Source organism: Vulpes vulpes, chromosome 2 (assembly GCF_048418805.1).
Source record: "Vulpes vulpes isolate BD-2025 chromosome 2, VulVul3, whole genome shotgun sequence".
NCBI classification, from domain to species: domain Eukaryota; kingdom Metazoa; phylum Chordata; class Mammalia; order Carnivora; family Canidae; genus Vulpes; species Vulpes vulpes.
The window spans coordinates 21,549,400-21,573,681 of NC_132781.1; the positions used below are offsets into that span (position 1 = coordinate 21,549,400).

Below are 24,282 nucleotides of genomic sequence, written 5' to 3' on the forward strand. Positions count from 1 at the left end.
TAAAAATTGCCTGCTTTGGTAATTTTTTTAGGTCTCAATTTCATTATTTGCCTTCCATATGCACATAATAAACCTTTGGTGTTTTCTCCTCCTAATCTGTCTCATGTAAATTTAATTCTTGGGCCAGCTGGAAAACCTTTAATGGTAGAGGAAGAATTTCTCCTTCCCCACACTCCCATTGACTATAGACAGTATAATTAAAACTGGGCAAATTCTTGTGTGTGTATGTGTATGTAGATTTTCAGCAACTTGGGATCCCTGGGTGGCGCAGCGGTTTGGCGCCTGCCTTTGGCCCGGGGCGCGATCCTGGAGACCCGGGATCGAATCCCACGCCGGGCTCCCGGTGCATGGAGCCTGCTTCTCCCTCTGCCTGTGTCTCTGCCTTTCTCTGTGTGTGTGTGTGTGACTATCATGAATAAATAAATAAAATCTTAAAAAAAAAAAAGATTTTCAGCAACTTGAAAATCTACCATCTAATCAAGAATCACCATGCTTTTCCTGCATTCACTTAAAGGAAAAAGGGGCTCTTTGTTTCTAAAAATAAAATGTTTAGTATCTCTGACACATACTTTAAACTTACATGTTAAACCACAAAAAAGGGGTAGCTCAATTTCAATAGGTTCTATATTTATTATATAACAAGTTAGTCACCAGGCCATCTAAGGCAAATTAGCTCACCTCTCTAGGATTCACTGTCTTAATTTACAAACAAAAGAGAGTTATTCCCAGGTCTCTTAGACCATGGCAAAGAGAAGAAATTTTAATAAAGTGTTGCAAATCTTTTCAATAAGAGAGATGTTTATTATCATAAGCTTATTATTTTACAACTGTTTCTAATCTATAACTTTACATATTATTTGTAATTATGGAAACATAACATTCTACACAGAACAGTAACAATTTCTCTAGCCTTATAAGCCTGACTCAAAGTAACACTGCATTCTAAATAAGAGACAGATTTCTTTCTGCCATGGAATTATGTGAGAATCTGCAAACTCCTCTGTAATGTTTTTCTTAAAATGTCAAAATAATTTCCTTCTGCTTATAATTTTTATCTCTTGAAACTCTTCTACCATAATGTATAACAACAGGAACTTATAATAATATGTGCATAATAAACCTTCCGTCAGACTCCAAGTTCCATGACAGCAAGAATGATGTGTATTTTGTTCACTGCTGTGTATCCAGCATTTATCACAGTGCTTGGCACGTGGGAACTGCCCAATAAATGTCCATTAAATTATTTTTAAAATACTGAAAATGTTAATCAGTCCTAAGCAAAAGAGTGAGCAATTTGGCAGGTATTCACTCAAAGATAAATCTGGTTGAAATCTAGCAGAGATTACAAATCCTTTCTTCCAAGCAGAGTCATAGAGAACTTTTTTAAAATTTGAAGTTTATTAATTTCTGTGCCACTATTTTATTTAATTGTAGGTATGAACCTTCAGATAAATGTTTGCTATTTTCTATAAGGTTGCTCTTTTACTATCTACAGATATATTTTTTCTTCTTTAAACTATTTCTTTCTCCTTTCTCTCACTTTGAATTTGATCTGCAACTTACTTGGATAATGATTATCTTTGTGTAACACTTTATGGTTTTCTATGGACAACAATCTCCTGAGTAGAAGAATGTAGATATTATGATCCTTATTTTGCAGAGGAGAAAGATGAAAATCTAAAATGTGAATGACTTGCCATAACAAGAAAGGCTATCAGCCGGACTGGGACCAGTAAAGAGTTCTTCTGACGCCTAATATGATCATCTTGAATCTATACCCCTTCCAGAAAAACACACAGACATGCTCCTCCATCATGCACAGGGACACAGGTATACTTAAATTAGGAAGTGGGAAGCAAATGAGAAGAATCATGACTTGAAGAATGAGTGAATCAATGTTAAGTGTAAATAATGTGAGGGTCAGGATGATCCTGCACAGAAGGCCACTCCATGTTCCCTCTTAAATATTGAAACATGCCTGAAGCCTAAATGATGTATTGGAATGAAAGAGTCCAGGTGTTTCCTACCACAGATACATTTGATTTAGGGAGAAAATGCACTACTTGAAAAAAAAACTGAATAAAATAAAATGTAGACAGATTAACTTAGGCCCTTAACTTCGATTTCTATTGGTGGTAATTTCATGTGAATACTAGTAGCATGGTCTTGAATTTTTCTTTTACTTAGGATGCAGATATAAGCTACAAATTCGACTTTCCCACACTTAGCAGTAAGAGAAGGAAACAAAGCAAGCCAGTTCTCAATAGAGAAATAAATGGCTAATGCACATATGAAATAATGTCTCAACCTAACTCGTTATAAAAAGAAATACAAATACAACAATAACAAAATTTCATTTTCACCCAACAAATTGGCAAATAAAATATCCATCAAAAGTACAGGGAAATGGTAATTCTCAAATACAGCTTGTGGGGATACATAAATAGAAAGAGGCAAAGAGAACCATTCTGGAGGGCAGTATGACAATGAATATCAAAGGTCTTAAAATATTGTTAACTAGTATTTGCTCCAATAATTCTATCCAATAATTATTTCTGTTCCTAAGATGATCAGAAATGTGAATAAAGATTTCTATCCATAGTTGTTACTACTGCCACAATTACCACCTTGCAAATAACCTAAATAATTAATCATATAAAATTCTTAAGTAACTTAGAAGTATAACTATATGATGAATGCTAGGAGACATTAAAAATAACATTATCAAATATACTTAAGAATTGGAGATAATGAAAATATATTATGTTTAAGCAAAAAGGCAAGATACAGAATAGTAGGTATAATGATTCCAGTAACATAACAAAATAATAAAAAATGTATAGAAAAATTACTAGAAGTATCAGAAAGGGAGACAGAACATGAAAGACTCCTAACTCTGGGAAACGAACTAGGGGTGGTGGAAGGGGAGGTGGGTGGGGGATGGGGGTGACTGGGTGACGGACACTGAGGGGGGCGCTTGACAGGATGAGCACTGGGTGTTATTCTATATGTTGGCAAATTGAACACCAATAAAAAATAAATTTATAAAAAAAAAGAAAGAAAAATGACTAGAGGAATATATGCAAATATTCATAGAGAATTTCTCTTGATGATAAGATTATGAGTTTTCTTTATACTCTTCTATTTTATTCAAATTTTTAAATAAATACATAATACGTATGGTCAAAAATGGAAAAATAGCTGTCTTTTACAAGTCTGCCCATGTTTCTCAAAAGCATGTTAAGATATGATCTTCAAAAGTCCCAACACTTAATACGTTACACGTTGATTATAGCTTAACAAAAAATTAAGTAATATTTTAAAGTCCCAAAGCTAAAAGAAAGTTACTAAACTTAAGTTCAACTTTTTCAAACAAGAATACATCATCAGGCCCACTGATACAGATAAAGGCAAAGAGAATAAACATTAGTCCTGCACTAGAGATAAGGCCTACATAGTGCAGGTATACTATTGTGCAATATTCCCCAGAAAGTCTGGTGTTGGAATTATAATAGCAGAAGCTTTTGGTGATATGTCATAAAACTTGTGTTCCAGTCACAAACAACAAGAGTAATCAGTTCAGATTTAGCAAGGAACTCAAATAAATGTTAATTAGGTAGAATAGCGACTCTTTACAAGCATCTAAATGTCAAACCAATCAAAGGATAATGGGTGTACACTAACATAAACAAGAACCAGGAAAGAAGCCTTCTGGTTGGACCAACACCCACTGGGGAGGGTATATAAGAGTCTCAAAGCAAGAGGAAACATGCACATCCTAGAAGCCTCATCTATTGTTACAACCAAATCAATTTAAAACACAGATTCCCACGCCATGGCTTGCTGCGTTCCCTGCTGCTGCAGCGTACCCACTGGCCCTGCCACCACCATCTGCTCCTCTGACAAATGCTGCCGGTGTGGAGTCTGCCTGCCTAGCACCTGTCCACACACGACTTGGTTACTGGAACCAACCTGCTGTGACAACTGCCCCCCACCCTGCCATATTCCTCAGCCCTGTGTGCCCACCTGCTTCCTGCTCAACTCCAGCCACCCTACCCCAGGCCTGGAGACCCTCAACCTCACAACCTACACTCAGCCCTCCTGTGAGCCCTGCATCTCAAGCTGCTGCTGAATGATGGGCTGTTTCGCTCCATGCCTGACAATGAAGAACTCAGAAGCTTTAGTGTCCACCTGTCTCAGTACCTACAACTAATTGACTGTGCTTTCTAAGTTGGAACAAGGATGACATTATCCCTGAAAACCCTTGCTCAAAAAGAAACCAAGAGACTTTCAGTGGCCACGTGGTAGATATTAGTGACCAAAGGCAATTTGAATATGTGGATGCTATTGGCTTCCCAAAGTTTTTCATTTCCTTCGTATTAAAGTTTATCTTTCTTTGGTGCTTTGGGGATTGTTTCCAGTGTTGGGTGGTATCTTTCTGGGAACTGAAGATCTTCTTCATGATCATACTAATAAATTTTCCATCTCTGGCATAGCACAAATGTCTATAATTATGTTTGTTTATTCCTATTAATTCATTAAATGTATTCATCCAATGTACTTCTTAACTCTAAAAGTCAACATTTTAAGAAAAACAGAGTATCTGCAAAACCAAAAAAAAAATACTGTACAGGCAAATATTTCTTGCTTTTATTGTTCTTATTGTTTTAAGAAAACTAAATGGCCTTGCATATCAGATGGTCCATTATATCAGCACGGTCACAAGTATACTTTCCCTAACTTGTCCTACCAAAAAATGGTTTAAGGTAAATTGGGAAGCACTGAACATGATATGAAGATATAACATCAACTTCCAGTGACCTGATGTGTTGTTTATGTAAAAAAAAAATAGTAACTTCATAATGTTATAATTCATTCAGTAAACATTTATTAAATATCTAATTATGTGCCCTATATTTTATTATCCCTGCTCAAAATGAGCAGACTGTCTAGCAGGTCAGGTAGATAGAAACATAATACTCGGGATCCCTGGGTGGCGCAGCGGTTTGGCGCCTGCCTTTGGCCCAGGGCGCGGTCCTGGAGACCCGGGATCGAGTCCCGCATCGGGCTCCCGGCGCATGGAGCCTGCTTCTCCCTCTGCCTGTGTCTCTGCCTCTCTCTCTCTGTGTGTGACTATCATAAATAAATAAAAATTTAAAGAAAAGAAACATAATACTCATTCATTCCTATGTACAATTAACAATTATTTTTGAATGCTGAGTACTGTATTATAACAAAAAATATAAATGTTCTGCTAGTAGTATTAGTAAAGTGCTGTGATACCATAAAATTGAGAACAATTAAGATTGTTGCCATGGTGATAAGCAGGAGAAAGAGTAAAAAAGAGAGTCAAAGACCACTAGAGCTGGTGGCCAAAGAGATTTAAAAGAGAAGAAGGTGTCAAAGAGAGATTAGACAGCAGGGTTATGACACTAAGTAAGCATAGGAGCAGAGAAGGAAGAGAGAATTTAAAAAAGACATAATGTATTCTGCTCTGAATATGGAGGCACAACTCCGTATCTAAATGGGAATTTAAAGAGCTGGAATTTGCACAAGTGTTCTAGAGAGGAAGAAGACATATGAAGGAAGGTGTGCAAGTCTGTGTAAAAGTTCTATCAAATACTTGCAAAGGGCTGGGTTGCATGCAGGATAAAATTCCATGAGGCTAACAGACTGGCTGCTGGGGGATAAAGAGCTGAATGGAGATACCAGAAGTCAGCCAATATGAACAGATACTGAAGTTCCCAGCACATTCAGAGATGACAAAGCTCTCACTACCTCTGGCATTCAACTGATGTTCCAGAAGGAAACACCAAAATAATAAAAATCACAACCTAGAGTAAAGAACACAACAAATTATACTTACTCTAGAAAAGTCTAACACCAGGCCTGCGAGGATCAAGAGAATCTTGATTTAACTTCTTGTGAGAACAAAACTCAACACTCAGCACTCTATCTACAACATATCAAGACTTCCTAAAATATATGATAAAATATATCATCTAGAATGAACAATATATAATTTAAAACTGCCAGATAGGGTGTGCCTGAATGGTTAAGAGTCAGTTAAGCAACTGACTCTTGGTTTTGGCATGGGTCATGATGTTGGGTTGTAGAATTGAGCCCCACATGGAGCCTTGCTTGGAGCCCCATTTTTGTGGCTCTGCACTTAGTGGAGAGTCAGCTTCCTCTCATTATGCCCCTCCCCCCATACACATGTTCTCTCTCTAATAAATAACTAGCTCTAAAACAAAACAAAACAAAATTTTCCAGACATATGAAGTAGCAGGAAAATGTCATCCATAATAAATAGAAAAATCAGCCAATAAAAACAGGTCCATAGATACATAGATGTCAGAATTAATAGACAAGAATTTTATAACAGTTTATAAAATTTATTGTAAGTATTTTCATGAGAATAGGGAAAGATGAATATAATGTGAAAGGAAAAGAGAGAACTAGATGAAGAAACTCACCAGAAAAGTGAAATTTTAGATTTTTATTTAATAAATTAATAACAAAATTAAATTTGAATTATTTAAATTAAATAAGAGAGAAGCAAATAAAAACTATTTTTGGTTTTGGAAACTAAAGAGTGCAATCTGAAATAAAGAATTCAACAGATGGGGATCCCTGGGTGGAGCAGCGGTTTGGCGCCTGCCTTTGGCCCAGGGCGCGATCCTGGAGACCCGGGATCGAATCCCACGTCGGGCTCCCGGTGCATGGAGCCTGCTTCTCCCTCTGCCTGTGTCTCTGCCTCTCTCTCTCTCTCTCTCTCTCTCTCTCTCTCTCTCTGTGTGCGACTATTATAAATAAATAAAAATTAAAAAAAAAAAAAAAAAAGAATTCAACAGATGGCCTTAATAGCAGATTGTAAATTGCCAAATTGGAGTGAGGTCAGTGAATTAAGCTAACTCAAAGTAATCGTAAGACAGATCAAAATTATAAATACTAAAAGAAAGAAAAATGGAATTGAAAAAAACTGAACAGGGATCCCTGGGTGGCGCAGCGGTTTGGCGCCTGCCTTTGGCCCAGGGCGCGATTCTGGAGACCCGGGATCGAGTGCCACGTCGGGCTCCCGGTGCATGGAGCCTGCTTCTCCCTCTGCCTGTGTCTCTGCCTCTCTCTCTCTCTCTCTCTCTGTGACTATCATAAAAAACAAAAAACAAAAAAAGAAAGAAAGAAAGAAAGAAAGAAAGAAAGAAAGAAAGAAAGAAAGAAAGAAAAAACTGAACAGAACCTGAGCAGCCTCCTGTGGAACAGGACCAAGTGACCCAGCAATTATTGGCTAAAACCAATTAAGCACACCTTTAAAAAAATAAAAGGAGTAAATACACATTAGAGGGCAGCAAAGAGAAAAGAACACCAGGCTTCTATTCAGAAAAAATGGAGGTCAGAGGACAATCAAATCTCATTTTAAAGGTCCTGGAGGAAAAAAAAAAAAAAAAAAAAGGTGGGGGTGAGGTGGAAGCCTGTGTGGTTCAGCGGTTGAGTGAGTCTGCTTTCCACTCAGGGTGTGATCCTGGTCTGGGGATGGAGTCCCATATCCCACTCCCAGTGAGGAGCCTGCTTCTCCCTCTGCCCCTGTGTCTACCTCTCTCTCTGTGTCTCTCATGAATAAATAAAGTCGAAAGAAGAAAAGAAAGAAAGAAAGAAAGAAAGAAAGAAAGAAAGAAAGAAAGAAAGAAAGAGAAGAAAGGAAGGAAGGAAGGAAGGAAGGAAGGAAGGAAGGAAGGAAGGAAGGAAGGAAAAGAAGAAAAGAAAGAAAGAAAGAAAGAAAGAAAGAAAGAAAGAAAGAAAGAAAGAAAGAAAAAAGAAAGAAAGAAAGAAAGAAAGAAAGAAAGAAAGAAAGAAAGAAAGAAAATAAGTAAGTCCTGGAAACATTTTTAAAAAGTATTAACCCAGAGTTTTATAGTTGTAAAAACCACTTTCAATGGAAGAAGGGGGATCCCTGGATGGCTCAGCAGTTTAGCGCCTGCCTTCGGCCCAGGACATGATCCTGGAGACCTGGGATCAAGTCCCACATCAGTCTCCCTGCATGGAACCTGATTCTTCTGCCTGTGTCTCTGCCTCTCTCTCTCTCTCTCTCTCTCTCTCTGTCTCTCATGAATAAACAAATAAAATTTAAAAACAAAAACAAAAAACAAAATGGAAGGAAAATGAAAACACTTTTAGATAAAGCTGATTTAAAAAAAAGTATCATCTGAAAGATCACTTTTTTTGTATATTTTTTATTGGAGTTCGATTTGCCAACATATATAACACCCAGTGTTGATCCCGTCAAGTGCCCCCTTCAGTGCCTGTTACCCAGTCACTCCGTCCCCCCATTCACCTCCCCTTCCACTACCCCGTGTTCTGTCACCCTCTCTGATATTTCTCACTCATTTTCTCTCCTTTCCCCTTTAATCCCTTTCACTATTTTTTATATTCCTTGTATGAGTGAAACCATATAATGTTTGTCTTTCTCTGACTGACTTACTTCATTCAACATAATACCCTCTAATTCTATCCACGTTGAAGCAAATGGTGGGTGTTTGTCATTTCTAATGGCTGAGTAATATTCCACTGTATACATAGATCACATCTTTTTTATCCATTCATCTTTCAATGGACACCGAGGCTCCTTCCACAGTTTGGCTATTGAGGACATTGCTGCTATAAACATTGGAGTGCAGGGGTCTCAGCCTTTCACTGCATCTGCATCTTTGGGGTAGATACCCAGCAGTGCAATTGCTGGGTCATAGGGTAGCTCTATTTTTAACCCTTGGAGGAACCTCCACACAGTTTTCCAGAGTGGCTGTACCAGTTCACATTCCCACCAACAGTGCAAGAGGGTTCCCCTTTCTCCACATCCTCTCCAACATTTGTTGTTTCCTGTCTTGTTAATTTTCCCCATTCTCACTGGTGTGAGGTGGTATCTCATTGTGGTTTTGATTTATATTTCCCTGATGGCAAGTGATGCGGAGCATTTTCTCATGTGCATGTTGGCCATGTGTATGTCTTCTTTGATGAAACTTCTGTTCATGTCTTTTGCCCATTTCATGATTGGATTGTTTGTCTCTTTGCTGTTGAGTTTAAGAAGTTCTTTATAGATCTTGGATACTAGCCCTTTATCTGATATGTCATTTGCAAATACCTTCTCCCATTCTGTAGGTTGTCTTTTAGTTTTGTTGACGGTTTCTTTAGCTGTGCAGAATCTTTTTATCCTGATTAAGTCCCAATAGTTCATTTTTGCTTTTGTTTCCTTTGCCTTGATAGATGTATCTTGCAAGAAGTTGGTGTGGCCAAGTTCAAAAAGGGTGTTGCCTGTGTTCTCCTCTAGGATTTTGATGGATTCTTGTCTCACATTTAGATGAAAGATCACTTTTGAGTTCTTGTTCAAGATGAAGACTGAGAAGCTCCTGAATGCCTTTCCTCCCACAGATACACTGGTCTACAGCTACCTATGCAGCAACTTCCTCTTACAAAAACTTAATGGCTGGCTGAGTGACACACCAGGCCACGGAAGCAGGCAGGAGAGGCTGGGGCATAGCATCGCCACCCACCTCCACCATCATCCCTCCACCCCCGCCCGCCCACCGCCTGGGGGTGGGGGTGATCCACAACCAGGAAGGAACAAAAAATCCAGAGCCTCTCCCTGAGTAGCTAAGCATTCAAATTCCACCTCAGGGATCCCAATTTTCAGACACGCACTTGAAAGACAAGCCCCCAAAACATCCAATCACGAAAACCAATGGAAGGGCTTGCATCCCAAGCCCAACATGGGAGCAATCTGAGAAATGGCTCTTAAGGGGCTTGCGCTTGGACTCACCAGCGCAAGGACCAGCTAGTGGCGTCCCATTGAGCCCAGACTTCAAGTGAAGGAGGTGCACCTGCTCATACTAAAGCGTGGGTGGCTGAGGGGCAAGCACTACTTCACACACACCTAGGAGCCTGCAGGGACAGCACTGGCCTGAGACTGGTGGGCACCATCTTGGCATTCTCCTGCGCATGCTCCACAGCTGGAGTATCTCTCAGGAGGGAGCATTTATTAGACTTAGCTGGTGCCCGGGTTTTTGCAGCCACTGCTGTCTCGCGGTTGCATCTTGTTCGCCTGGTTCTGGTTCCTGGTCCCATGGGACTGTAATAATCTGTGTCACCCAGGAAGGAGCTCAGACCCCTGCCTGGCACCCCAATTTTTGGAACTGCTACCAAAAGACACCTGTTGTGGCCAGTGGAGCTTATACTCATGTGTCCCACAGGACTGTAACCAAAGGAAAAAGAATTCTTCTTACTCAGGAGCTTGGTCTTTCCAAGAGGCCTATAGCTAATCATCATGATTGTGCCTGAGGGGCAAGCATCTAATTAAACACACAGAGAGACCTCAGAGGGTGGGTTCTATTTTTCACCCTCACCCTCTGCAGCACTTCAGAGCATTAGTGTCTCCTGAAAGGGAACTTTACACACGTTTGATGCCCTGGTTTTTGTTTGGTATGTCTGAATTTGCAGCTGCTGCCCAAGGAACACCCCTTGATTGCGAGGCTATTGGGGAGAGACTGAACTGTTGGGTTCCACCAAACAACGGCAACTGGGGAGACAGTTCTTGGCAGGCTGCCACCCCAAGAAAACTAAATAGACAATGTATACCCCCCAGCCTTTCTGTGAAGAAGAGGCCTCTTGCTTGTCCTGGAGCTTCAGCTGGAGAGGAGGGCTCCAGATTGGGCACACATTTAGTGTTGATCTACTCTCAAGGAACATAGACAATAGATACCATCTTGGTGCTTTCCTTCTACCTTTGCTCCAGCTTAGTGGTATGACCCAGAAAGGGTTTATAAACTCATCAGGAGCCCCTATTTTTGTGACTGCTGCTCAGAGGATACCCCCCAGATCACCTGGCTTTGCTGGCCAGTGCAGCTTATTCTTACGGTCCCATAGGACTATATAGTTTGCATACTTTAAAAAGTTAATGCCTAAGGGTCTGGCTCCCAGTCAGAATAAATCCAGATGCTGGCTAAGATCTTCCCCTTTGGGGCACTGACAGGTCTTAGCACATCCTCAACTGGGATGCTGATAGCTATTAAAAATATAATAGGCTCCTTGGACAAGCACAGAGGTTTGAGACATGATCAAGAGCCAGGGCAGGGCTGAAAAACAAGACTCGTCTCCTACATAAGGCCATTCCTTCAAGACAGGGAGAGGTGGTTCTTTCATCTACTATACAGAAATCAACATAGAGAGTCAAGCAAGATGAAGAAAAAGAGGAATATCTTCCAAATGAAAGAATAAGATATAACAAAATGGATTAAAGACTGGAATGTAAGACCTGAAACAATAGAACTCCTAGAAGAAAACATAGGCAGTAAGCTCCTGGATATAGATCTTAGCTGTGGTTTTTTAAATTTGATCCCCAAAGCAAAAGCAACAAAAGCAAACAAGGGGTACTATATCAAACTAAAAAGCTTCTGCACTGCAAAGAAAATCATCAACAAAATGAAAAGGCAATCTACTGAATGGAAGAAAATATTTACAAATTGTGTATCTGATTAGGGCCAAATGTCCAAAATATATAAAGAACACATACAGCTCCATAGAAAAAACATAATCCAATTTAAAAATGAGAGAAGTTCTGGATAGACATTTTTCCAAAGAAGTCATACAAATGACCAACAGGTACAAAATGTTACATCATTAATCACCAGGGAAATGCAAATAAATACCACAATGAGATATCTTCTCACATTAGTCAGAATGGCTAGTTATCAAAAAGATAATAAATAATAAGTGGTGGCAAAATGTGGAGAAAAGCGAACCCTTGTGGACTGCTGGTGGGAATGTAAATTGGTGCAGACACCATGGAAAACAGTATGGAGGTTCCTCAAAAAAATAAAAATAGAATTATGACATGATAACAGAAATTATTCTGTGTATTTGAAGAAAATGAAGACACTAATCCAAAAACATATATGCATTCCCAGGGGTGCCTGTGTGGCTCAGTCAGTTAAGCATCTGCTTGCTGCTCAGGTCATGATCTCAGGGTCCTGGGATCAAGCCTCAGGTGGGGCTTTCTGCTCAGTGGGGAGTCTGCTTGTCCCATTCCCTCCACCCCTTCCCCTCCCACTCATGCTCTCTTACTCTCTCTCTTAAATTAAAATCCTTTTTTAAAAAAGATATATGCACTCCTATTCCTATGTTAATTGCAGCATTATTTACAATAGCCAAGATAAAGAAACAACCTATATACATGTACAGAATATTATTCAGCCATAAAAAAGAATGAAATCTTCCCATTGCAATAACATGGAAGGACCTTGAGGGCATTATGCTAAGTAAAATAAGTCAGACAGAGAAAGATAAATACCATATGATATCTCATATGTGGAATCAAAAGCAAATAAATGAAACAAAGTTGATGGTTGTGGAGAAAAGATTGGTTATCAGAGGCAGGGAAGTGGGGAGTAGGAGAAATGAGCAGACTGTTTTGTTTCTTTACTTTAAGTAAATTGAATTTCAAGAATAAATAAATCACTTTATAATATAAACAAAAATAACTATGTGAATACATTTTGAAGCTTATAATCCAGAGCAAAAATTATATTCAACAAAGACAATAAAAAAGCACATATTTTTGTCATGATCTGTCATTAGAAAAACTATCAACAAATTTTACCAATACCATTTTCTCAACTATTTTAGCCTATAATTAGCACGATGCTAACACTGTTAAATGTTTTATTTTAAAGATTATTTATTTATTTATTCATGAGAGACAGACAGAGAGAGAGAGATAGGCAGAGACATAGGCAGAAGGAGAAGCAGGCTCTATGCAGGGAGCACAATGTGGGACTCGATCCCAGGTCTCCAGGATCACGCCCCAGGCTGAAGGTAGCACTAAACCGCTGAGCCACCCAGGCTGCCCTGTTAAATGTTTTCTATAGTAATCCTTAAATGCTTTAAATTTCATTTTAATTCAGAAGAATAATATTATTTTATAAAGAGAGAGAAATTTAAGAAAAACAAAGTATTTCCAGAAATAAAACCTTTCATTTATGCAATAGCATGTAATAACCACTTTAGAAAGTTTTCTTGTAATTTTACTTTTTGATAATCTTAAGCAAAACAATGATTTTTATCACCACTTTATTTTACAGCTCCTGTGCATTTACCCTAATGATACTTTTATCCACTGAAATAGATTGGCTTGGATTACAAAATGTTATCCCTATGATGTGGGAAACACTAAAGGAAGTCCTTTTGGCTTAAAACAGCAATTTTACCAGATGGAATCTCAGACCACAAGAAGCATGAAAGAACATTAGAAATGGTAAATTTATAGGGACAGTAGAGAATGTGTTGCCAAGGGGCATATACTTTCTCTTGGATAAAAAGACCAAGAAAAATAGGCAAAAGACTTGAATAGTTGCTTTACAAAAGAAGATATTGAAATGGCCAATAAATGCATGAAAAGTTGCTCAACATCAGTCACCAGAGAGATGTAAAAAACTACGAGAGAACACTTTACACTGACTAAACTGTTTATATTAAAATATCTGACAACACCAAATGTTGGTGAGTTAAATCTCAAATGTAGAAGTTAAATCTCTCCTACATTATTGGTAAGATATAAGGTAAGGTATAATCACTTCAGGAAAAGGTCTGGTGATTTCTTATAAAAGGAAACATATACCTACTCTATGACACAATCATTCTACTCCTAAATATTTACCTAAAAGAAATTAAATACATATCCACAAAAATATTTGTACAAGAATATCTATGGGAATTTTATTCATAACAGCCCCAAATAAGAAATACTCCAAGTGTTCATTCAAAGGAGAATGGACACATTGTAGTATATTCATACAATGAAATACTCTTCAGCTAAAAAAGAAAGAAAAGAAAGAAAGAAAGAAAGAAAGAAAGAAAGGGAGGGAGGAAAGGAAAGAAGGAAAGGAGAAGGGAGGGAAGGAAAGAAGGAAAGAGAGTGGGAGGGAGAGAAGGAAAGAAGGTGAAAAAGAAAGAAAGAAAGAAAGAAAGAAAGAAAGAAAGAAAGAAGAAAGAAAGAAAGAAAGAAAGAAAGAAAGAAAGAAAGAAAAAGAAAAAGGAAGGAGGGAAGAAAGAGAAGGAGAGAAGGAAGGAAGAAAGAAAGGAGGGGGGAAGGAAGGAAAGAGAGAGGGAGGGCAAGGAGGAAGGAAGGAGAAAGAAAGAAAAAAGAAAGAAAGAGGAAGAAAGAAAGAAAATGCTACTGGTACAATTGACAACATGGATGAAATAAAAACTATGATGTTGAGTCAAATCAGATACAAAAGTATGTATACTGTGTGATTTTACTTATGAAACTCATAGATAGGGAATATCAATCTCTGGTAACCAGAATCAGAGTAGTGCTTACCTTTGGGAGGTGGGGGCTGAGTGAAAAAGGGTACACAGGAACATTCTAGTATCATGGAAATGTTAGATATCTTGACTGGGGTAAGGGTTACATAGGTAATGCAGTCAAAACTGCATTTCAATATATGTAAATTTCATCTCAAACTTTTTAAGTTTGGAAGAAAAAAAAAGAATATGTACCTGGCAATAAGGGAGTTATTGGGAAGCAAGATGAGAGCTATCCATATTGTTTATGCCTTGACAACTTGATGTAGAAGTGACAGGTTATTATTTTTCCCTACAGCAAGGACTATTTAAGTCCCAAAGGAGTTGCATGACTCGATGAAGACAATATAGTGAGTTAGTAACAGCACTGGAATGAAAACGTAAACATTATGACTTGAGGACATTGCTCTTTGTCCTCTGCCAATCTTCCTTGTCCGGCAATGTTCAATTTCTTTCATTGGCAATTATATGTCATGTGTCGACTAAGCCAAGCAGTTATATTTTTAGCAAGCATTTATTAAGGGCCTATGTCCCAAGTGCTAAGGATAAGAAAAATATGTCCATCTTAAAAGAGACATTTTCCAAACAAGAAAAAGACCAATAAAGATAAAAATACTAAAAATTTAAAGAGCTGTGACAACCGCTGTAGTGGAGGTGTATGCAGAGTGCAAGGAAAAGCCTCCATCTCAGCATGAGGCTGCTGAATGCCATTCTAGCTGTCTTAACAAGTAGGATCATGCCGGGTGGCAGAAGAGCAATGGATCAAGGCAACGCCACCTACAAAGCTTGAAGGATGACTACAGTCAAGGATGTACAGTCAAGGATGACTACAGGGTTTGTGAGACAAAGTATCAGGAAATTAGCCTAGAAAAGTAAACTGGCACCAGATTGGAAAAGGTTGTATTTGCCAAGCCAGAAAGTCTGGATTTCCTAGGTGGAAAGTGACCAAAAAATAGATTTGTATTTTACTAAAGTGAGTCTAGCAGCGGTAAGTGGATTTTCTGAGGTAAGGGCATATTACAAGAAGAAACAATGATGGCATCTTCTCATGACCTTTAATGGCATCTATTCATTTTCTTTATTCCCAGTGTTCCCTCCTTTTGAGGATAATATGTGATAAAAAGGAATTCTGGACAATTTCAATATTCTTTTCTTTGTTGTTTTTGTAAAGTAGGCTCCACACCCAGCATGGAGCCCAACATGGACCTGAACTCACAACCCTGTGAGTTCAAGACCTGAGTTGAGATTAAGAGTCAGAACACTTAACCAGTTGAGCTACTCAGATGCCCCAGTAATTTCAATATTCTAAGATGAGAACTAAAGCTATAGATTGTCATACAATACTATCTAATTAATCAAGCCCAAAATAAATAGTCCTGTGTGTTTGTTCTCTCACTACTTGTCTCTCTCTTTCTTTCTCTCTCTCTCTCCATATGTCAACATTTTACAAATAGAAATTAGCTCAAGATAAAAGAAAATATTTCTTATTTTTACCTGCAGTTACTTTAAAATAATAACACAATGCTTCATTTTAATTAGCTGGAACCTATGACAGACAACCAAGACATGGATTCTCATTCAGTTACTGTAGAAATTAGATTTTTTTTCAGAGATTTGTAACTTTCCATTTTCAAATATGTTTTTGATTCCTTGAACTCCCGTCTATTGCAGAACAGCATTAATATACCATCAGTACTCCAAGAATGTGAAATGGGCAGAAGACATGAACAGGCATTTCTCTAAAGAAGACATACAAATGGCTAACAGACACATTAAAAAATCTTCAACATCCGGCAGCCCGATGGCTCAGCACCTTAGCGCCACCTTCAGCCCAGGGCATGATCCTGGAGACCTGGGATGGAGTTGTCGGGCTCCCTGCATGGAGCCTGCTTCTCCCTCTGCCTGTGTCTCTGCCTCTCTCTCTCTCTCTCTCTCTCTCTCTCTCTCTCTCTCTCTCCTCTGTGTGTGTGTGTGTGTGTGTGTGTGTGTGTGTGTGTGTCATGAATAAATAGATAAAATCTTTAAAAAAATCTTCAACATCATGCATCATCAGGGAGCTACAAATCAAAACCACAATGAGAAAATAAAATTATATTAAAAAAACCACAATGACATACCAGCTCACACTGGTCAGAATGGCTAAAATTAACAACTTGGAAACAACAGATGTTGGTGAGGATGCAGAGAAAGGGAAACCCTCACACACTGTTGGTGGATATGCAAGCTGGTGCAGCCACTCTGGGAAACAGTATAGAGGTTCCTTAAAAAGTTAAAAATAGAACTGCCTTACCACCCAACAGTTGCACTACTAGATATTTACCCAAAGGATACAAAAATAGTGATTCAAAGGGGCACATGCACCCCAATGTTTACAGCAGCACAATCCACAATAGCTAAAACATAGAAAGAGCCCCAATGTCCAACAACTGATGAATGGATAAAGAAGATGTGATATGTATATCACATATATATATATTACATTATATGTAATGGAATATTAATCAGCCATCAGAAAGAATGAAATCTTGCCATTTGCAACAATGGCATGGGTGGTGTTATGCTAAGCAAAGTAAGTCAGTCAGAGAAAGACAAATACCATATGATTTCACTCTTATATGGAATTTAAGAGACAAAACAGATGAACATAGGGGAAGGGAGAGGGAAAATAAAATAAGACAAAGACAGAGAGGGAGGCAAGAGACTCTTAAACATAGGGAACAAACTGGGGGTTGCTGGAGGGGAAGTGGGTGGGGGGATGAGGTAACTGGGTGATGGGTATTAAGGAGGGCAAGTGATGGTATGAGCACTGGTTTTTGTATGCAACTGATGAATCACTAAATTCTAAATTCTACCCCTGAAACTAATACTACACTATATGTAAACTAACTTGAATTTAAATAAAATCTTGAAAGATAAAAAAAGAACATTTAGCATTAAGTGTTGAAATGTAAAGAGAATCACTAAAATCAAACCCAAGAGTCTACAACCATACCACCCTGAAAGTGTTCCAATCCTATCTGATCTTGGAAGCTAAGCAAGGTCAGGCCTGGTTAGTATTTAGATGGGAGAGTAATACATACTAAGAGACTATTTAAGTCCATCTATTTAAGACCTCTTGGTTTGTTTTTGGTTGGTTTTTCCATCATCAGCTACCTAGGAAGTAGTGTTCAGAGTTAGAAAAATTTTTTTAGTTTTTTCTGGATCATGAAAATTTTAACTTTGTCAGAATAGTGGGCCTTTTTCCAGTAAAAATCTTAAAGATTCTAGAGGCAATCTGTTCTGCCCACCTTTGAAAATGAAATACATACCACAATTATACAAAGGAAAGTGAAAGAGAGTATGCTACATACATAATAGAGATGAAATTCAAAACAAAATCCAAAAAAGTTATGTCTCAAATCGCTATCCATTTGGTACTGCACCAGGGATTTCATCCAATGGAACTGCTGGTCTGGAACTCACATTATAAAATTTTATTCCCCAACCCCAGTATTTCACATTTTTATGAAATTGTGACCTTAAAAAATAAGTAAATAAGAGAAAACAGATTCTATCTCAGAAAAAAAGTCTTTTATAGCTTCCTTGCCCCTATTCTGAACTGTATCCAATGAGGGTTTAGTTTCCCAAGAAACTAAAAGATTGTAACTTGGAAATTGTATTTCACTCTTATTATTAATACAGGTGAAAATAGTATACATAATCTAAAAATGAGGTATAGGTAACATGGAGAAAGCAAGTTTCAGGAAATCAAAGATCACAACTCCAGATCTTGATAACCAATTTGTATTTTGGCCTGGAGGCAACAGATTATGCCCATCAGTTATTTGTAAAGTGACTTTTCAATTTGCACACAGGTAGACATAGTTCATACACACACACACACACACACACATAAATATGCATGTGCACACACACTTTAAACCCAGTACACACCTCACTCCTCTACCATGTGAGCACAACAAGACCATAAAAAGCATTGCAAAGATGGTTAACTACATGGAACATTTTATGATGGTACACAAACAAATAAATGGCATTTAATGAGATGTAATATGAATTTTAAAAGGATAGATAAACAATTTCCAATACAGGAGCAAAATCTGTGATAATATTATTTTTATTATTTGTAATCAGTTGTATCTGCAATTACTGAGTGGCCAAATGTCCTCTGCCTTTCCGTATTCTACCAAAAAGATAATGCATCTTATGAAGATTTTCTGAACCAAGCGTCTTATCCTACTGGCAGATGGAAATATTGCCCTTACTTAGTAACCTGAAGCTATGCCTCTTTTATGAGACATAAAACTTCCTCAGAAAACAAACAACACTAATGAATGTTCATATGAAAACTGGCACCAACAGTGATAAACAGAACATCCGGTATGTTCTGTAAATACCCATTTGCAGGCTGTATAAAAGTATCAGGAGGGATGGAGACTCTGGGAACCAGTCAACTGGAGTTTTGCAGCTAGTCTTTGTTCTTCACTTCTAATAGGATGACTTCTGACCGTTTCCCCACGTGCTGCTCCTCTGAATCCTGTGCCCAGGCTTCCGACTGTGCTCTTGCTTCAACCAGTTCCATGGAGGCCACCTGCCTCCCCAGTGCCCCTGCTACATCCAGATGCCAGACCCCTAGCTTCCTATCCAGGTCTCACTTGCCAACTAGTTGCCTCACACCATGCTACTTTGCTGGGAATTATAATATTCCTTGCTTGGTGGGGAACTGTGCTTGGTGTGAGGATGGGGTGTTCAACAGCAATGAGAAGGAGACGATGCAGTTCCTGAATGACAGACTTGCCAACTATCTAGAGAAGGTGCGTGGCCTGGAAGAGATGAACGCAGAGCTCGAACGCAGGATTCGAGAGCAATGTGAAGAGGATATCCCACTGGTGTGCCCTGATTATCAGTGTTACTTTGACACCATTGAAGAGCTTCAGCAAAAGGTCTGGTGTTTCATTGCCCTAATGCTTCACCCTCCCAATCTGTGATTTGCTTTATCTTTATACTAAAAAAAGGCTGTTCTATGGAAGTTCCCCCCCTCCCCAGGGAAAGGGGTTCTCCAGGAGGAAAGGGTGGTGGGCTGAAATTCAGCAAAAATCAGCATGAGCCGTGGGGCTGCCAGTAATCATTGAATGGCCAAAATAAACTCACTCACAACTACCTATGGAGAAAAGTCCAAGTTCAACTGCCAAGGAATATTGCAAAATGTTTTAGGCCACTGAAAAACGGACCCTTTTTATTTCTATATTTATGTTATGAATGGTCCTGCTTTTTTCTTCATTGAAGTGACATGCTTAATAAGAAAAATAGGCTTCAAGCTATTTTATACTTTCTTATAAAGACTTTTAAAAGATAGATAATGGTATAGTTGTTAAATGAATAAATATTTAAGTTTCTTTCAAAGAGCCCTCTATTATATATAACTAACTTACTTAGCAGATCTTATGCACGAAGGCAGAGAATTCCAGACTTGCTGTGCAACTTGACAACTGCAAACTGGCTGCTGATGACTTTAGGTCAAAGTAAGTTAAATTTGAATTTGAAAATAATTCATGGCTCTCTCTCTCTCTCTCTCTCTCTCTCTCTCACACACACACACACACACACACATACACACACATGCACACTACAAATATTCTCTACATAAGCTTTTTTTAAGCTAAGAATGCTCACAAAGCTCACATTATTTGGGATATGGCTTCCTTGAATAGTGTCATTCATCAGCATGCCCAGCATCTTGCACAGTGTCTAGCAAAATAAGCACTATCTGTATCTCTTTTGCTGTGAAAGGTATGAGTCTGAACTGTCTCTTCGCCAGCTGGTAGAGACGGACATTGGTGGCCTGCGTGGGATCCTGGATGAGCTGACTCTGTGCAAAGCTGATCTGGAGGCCCATGTGGAGTCTCTGAAGGAAGATCTCCTTTGCCTTAAGAAAAACCACAAAGAGGTAAGGAAAGTGTAAAATTGCTGAATGAATGTGGAGGTGACAAAGTCAAACTGATAGATTTCGTTTCGTGTATATAAATCAAACTCGGGCAGATATTGCTAAAGCTGGAACAAAATTACTCGAGGCACTAATGTCCAGCCTGATGACTCTGGCATATCTCTGGGTGTATATGTGAAATGGGCCCTGGCCAGTACCACTTGAAAGACCAAATTGTTCACCTGCCATTGCTTTTGTGAAGGAGGTAACTTTACAAATGGCTTTCCTTGGAGGCTTTATGCCACATAACTCTAATCCATAAGGTACAAAAATCAGGCTGATAAACACAGGGCATGAAGGCCACTTCAGAAAGGGGATAACATCTTATGCAATATTTGGACCAATATTTTAAAATATTCTACATCTATAAACTTTTTAAATCATAAAATATGAAGTATATGACTATCTCATGTTGATAAAGCTAAAAAGTGGAAAACTTAATGATGTAACATGGTATATTTTCCCTTTGAGCATGTGTTGATGATAACAGCATTTATTGAGACCTTCCTATGTGACAAGGACTTTCATAAGTGCTTTATATGAACATCAACTCATATCTCTCACAATAACTCTCTAGGAAAGGTAAAATTATTATACACATTTTGTGGATGCAGAAACTGAATGATGAAAAGAGAGTCAACCTAAGCAATCTGAATCTAAATCCCATACTTTTACTTACTTCCCCAGAAATGGGATGCCCTTGGGATGTCAAGGTGAATTCTTCTTCCCCACCACTCTGTGACTTTCTTTACTCCATTTCCTCTTTCAGGAGGTTGACTTGCTTCGTGAACAGCTGGGTGACCGACTCAGTGTAGAGCTGGACACTGCCCCCACCATCGACCTCAACAGGGTCCTGGATGAGATGCGTTGTCAGTATGAAACCGTGCTGGCCAACAACCGTAGAGACGTGGAAGAATGGTTCACTGTTCAGGTCAGTACCCGGAGCAAGAAAATGACAAGCTTCCAGACTTCTACCTTATTTGCATCCTCTAATCATACCTGGTTTACAGACAGAGGAGCTGAATCAGCAGCAGCTGTGCAGCGCAGAGCAGCTGCAGGACTGCCAGACAGAGATCCTGGAACTGAAACGCACAGCCAATGCTCTGGAAATTGAGCTCCAAGCACAGCAAAGCCTGGTATGTAAGGGAAAGACAGCTCTGTTTTTGTCACTGAAGAATTAAGCCCTGAGATGCTATTCCCTCTTCCATGACCCCAAGGACCCACAGTTCATGTGGCAGAAAGTCTGAATTTCCAATATTCAAGGAATGTATTCCTTGACTTACCCAACCAAATACTGCTGTTTACTGAGCTAGAAGCAGAAGTGATAGGTCAATAGTCTGTACTGTCCCAACAGGATTCCCTGACCTTCCCTCCTGGGCTTGAGCATGATCCTGCAGCACCTTCCAGAGACAGAAAAAGAACAGGAGGGCAGGAGCAGAATGAGAGTGGAACCTCTGAGCTGAAGGCACTGAAGCATTCCAGTGGGTTTTAACTGGCCTTTGGTTTGGGCCAACTTCTCAAACTCAGCATCATATAAAAGAATAATATTCAAACTTTGCATTCTTCCACTACCCTAAGCTTTTCCAGGATCCAGACCTCAACTGGACCCTTCACTCCACCCCATTTCACCCAGCAATGAAAATACTATGCACTGGGGAGCCTGGCTGGCTCAGTCAGAGAAGCATGTGACTCTTGATCTCAGGATCATGAGTTCAAGCCCCATGCTGGGCATAGAGGTTATTTTTTTTTTTAATTTTTTTTAAAAGGATACCATGCATTGAAGATCACACTAGCGAGTTCCAGTCAGACACCACTGTCTGTGCCACATTGGGGCCTATAGAGACCATCTGGGTGAATAATAGCTACATATTTATCTTGTGAGAGGCTTAAAAGCTTCATAATAACTTTATGGGATAAATCCTTTTACTAAACCCATTATCAGATGAGGAAGACTGAGACTCAGATTAAGTAGCAGGGGTCATGCAGTTGTTAAGAGGCAAAAGTGGAAGCTGGATCCAGCTGGTTCAATCCCAGAGCCTCTTCTCTGAACCACTCTATATGGCTCTTTCCTGCCTCAAGCCCATACTCAACTTCTCCCCTCATATGCTGTTGATCTTCTTTAATATATATTGCAGGTTGTGATGGGCAAGTGGTGATAGTAATAACTAACCCTTGCACAGTTTTGAAATTTTTTCCAGGCACTGTTCACAGTGTTTTACACATATTAATTCATTCAATCCACACAACCATCCTATGAAATAGGTACTTTGCATTGGTCATTTTTTATAAAATAAAACAGCCTCAGAGAAGCTAAGTAATTTTCCCAAAGTCACATAGATGCGCTAGGGTAGATCAAGGATTTGAAAACCAGCACTCTGGCCCCAAGGACTATGCTACACAGCCCTTCTGAATATACTCTTTTCCTTCTGCAGACAGAGTCTCTGGAATGCACTGTGGCAGAGACGGAGGCCCAGTATAGCACCCAGCTGGCCCAGATGCAGTGCCTGATTGATAACGTGGAGAACCAGCTGGCTGAGATCCGCTGTGACCTGGAGCGGCAGAACCAGGAGTATGAGGTGCTGCTGGACACAAAGGCTCGGCTGGAGGGTGAGATCAACACATACCGAGGTCTCCTTGAGAGTGAAGACAGCAGGCAAGTTCCACATGATTATTCTCAAAATCCCCCAAGTCACAAAGAAGCTCATGCAAGAGAATCTTGCCTCCTCAAGATCTGCCCAAGGTGAAACCTCCCTCATGTGTTAAAGGATCTCCTTACAAGAGTAAAAAGACAAACAAAACAAAACAAAACAAAACAATAACAACAACAAAAAACAGCTGAGGCTAATCACATGACAGTAGAAGTATTCAAAAGTATTCCAAAGTTCTAAAGCAGAATAAGTATCACATACAAAATTTCATGCTGGGGGTCCCCCTTTGTTCCTGACTTCCACCAAAGAGAAATCAGGAGCATGCATAAGATGACATTTGCAAAGTGAAATAAATACACAAAACTGTGTATTCAACTGACACAGGGGCAGTGAGCATTCCTAGTGGCAATGCTGGATCTAGGCCTGAAATAGGCTTAGGTCAAATGCTAAGAGTGTTCAGAACATCATTTGCAGGGCAAATTTTGGCACGATCTTTTCTAAGTTGAAATTTTACCCAGCTTTCCCTTGTTAAGCTTACTTCAAAATTTCCACAGGCTTCCCTGTAACCCGTGTTCTACAATAAGCACATCAAGCAACACTTGTGAGGCATGCTCAGCGTATCTGATTTGCACGGTCGAAAACTACTGTGCATGAATGTTCAACCCTCGGCGCAGTGGATAGAGGAGTCAAAGCCAGCAGTGTCCTGGAAAGGAGATGGGACTTCAATCAGATGCATCCAAACCTAAAAGTCAAGAAGGGGTTTCTACCCTAAATTTGTCCTCTAAACATCCTCATTATATTTCTGCTTTGTCATTTCCTCTCCTGCCTGCTTATTTGTGATATTCTAGGAGTCTATAAAGCTTTCTTGCTAATCTCCAAATAAAATATGTCTCATTCCTTTAGCATGGTAAATATAGCTTTGTGGCTTATAACTGTGGATATAAGAACCATGTGATGCCTAAACCCATGTCGATAGTTTGATTTTGCACAAACCGAGGCTGAAAATAGTTTTTAACTCCTCAAATACAAAAGTTAACTAATCCATGCAAAATGTCATACATCTTGGAAGACAGTTGTATGTATCTTTCTGAGAGGAAATTTAAGAATAAATGTCTTATTTGTAATTATAAAAGTACAGGATTCCATTTTTTTCTCAATTTGGCACATGAAAGGGGAAAAAATTAGTTATAATTCCACCCCCAAACACCCGTTATCAGTATTTTGGGAGCTTCCAGCTTTCTTTCATATAATAGGTTTTTCCACATAATGGAAATCATATTTACATATGCACATAGTTGA

At 39.1% G+C, this 24,282-nt stretch overlaps 1 protein-coding gene across 1 annotated transcript; it reads left to right on the plus strand.

Moving 5' to 3' along the window:
- Positions 1–18,793: 18,793 nt before the first annotated feature.
- KRT40 (keratin 40) lies at positions 18,794–24,115 on the plus strand. The gene is made up of 7 exons (XM_025996270.2): positions 18,794–19,295; positions 19,792–19,874; positions 20,143–20,299; positions 21,105–21,266; positions 21,346–21,471; positions 22,768–22,988; positions 23,538–24,115. Exons 1-7 carry the CDS (start codon positions 18,849–18,851, stop codon positions 23,635–23,637), a joined length of 1,296 nt encoding a protein of 431 aa, XP_025852055.2. The 5' UTR covers positions 18,794–18,848; the 3' UTR covers positions 23,638–24,115.
- Positions 24,116–24,282: the final 167 nt, after the last annotated feature.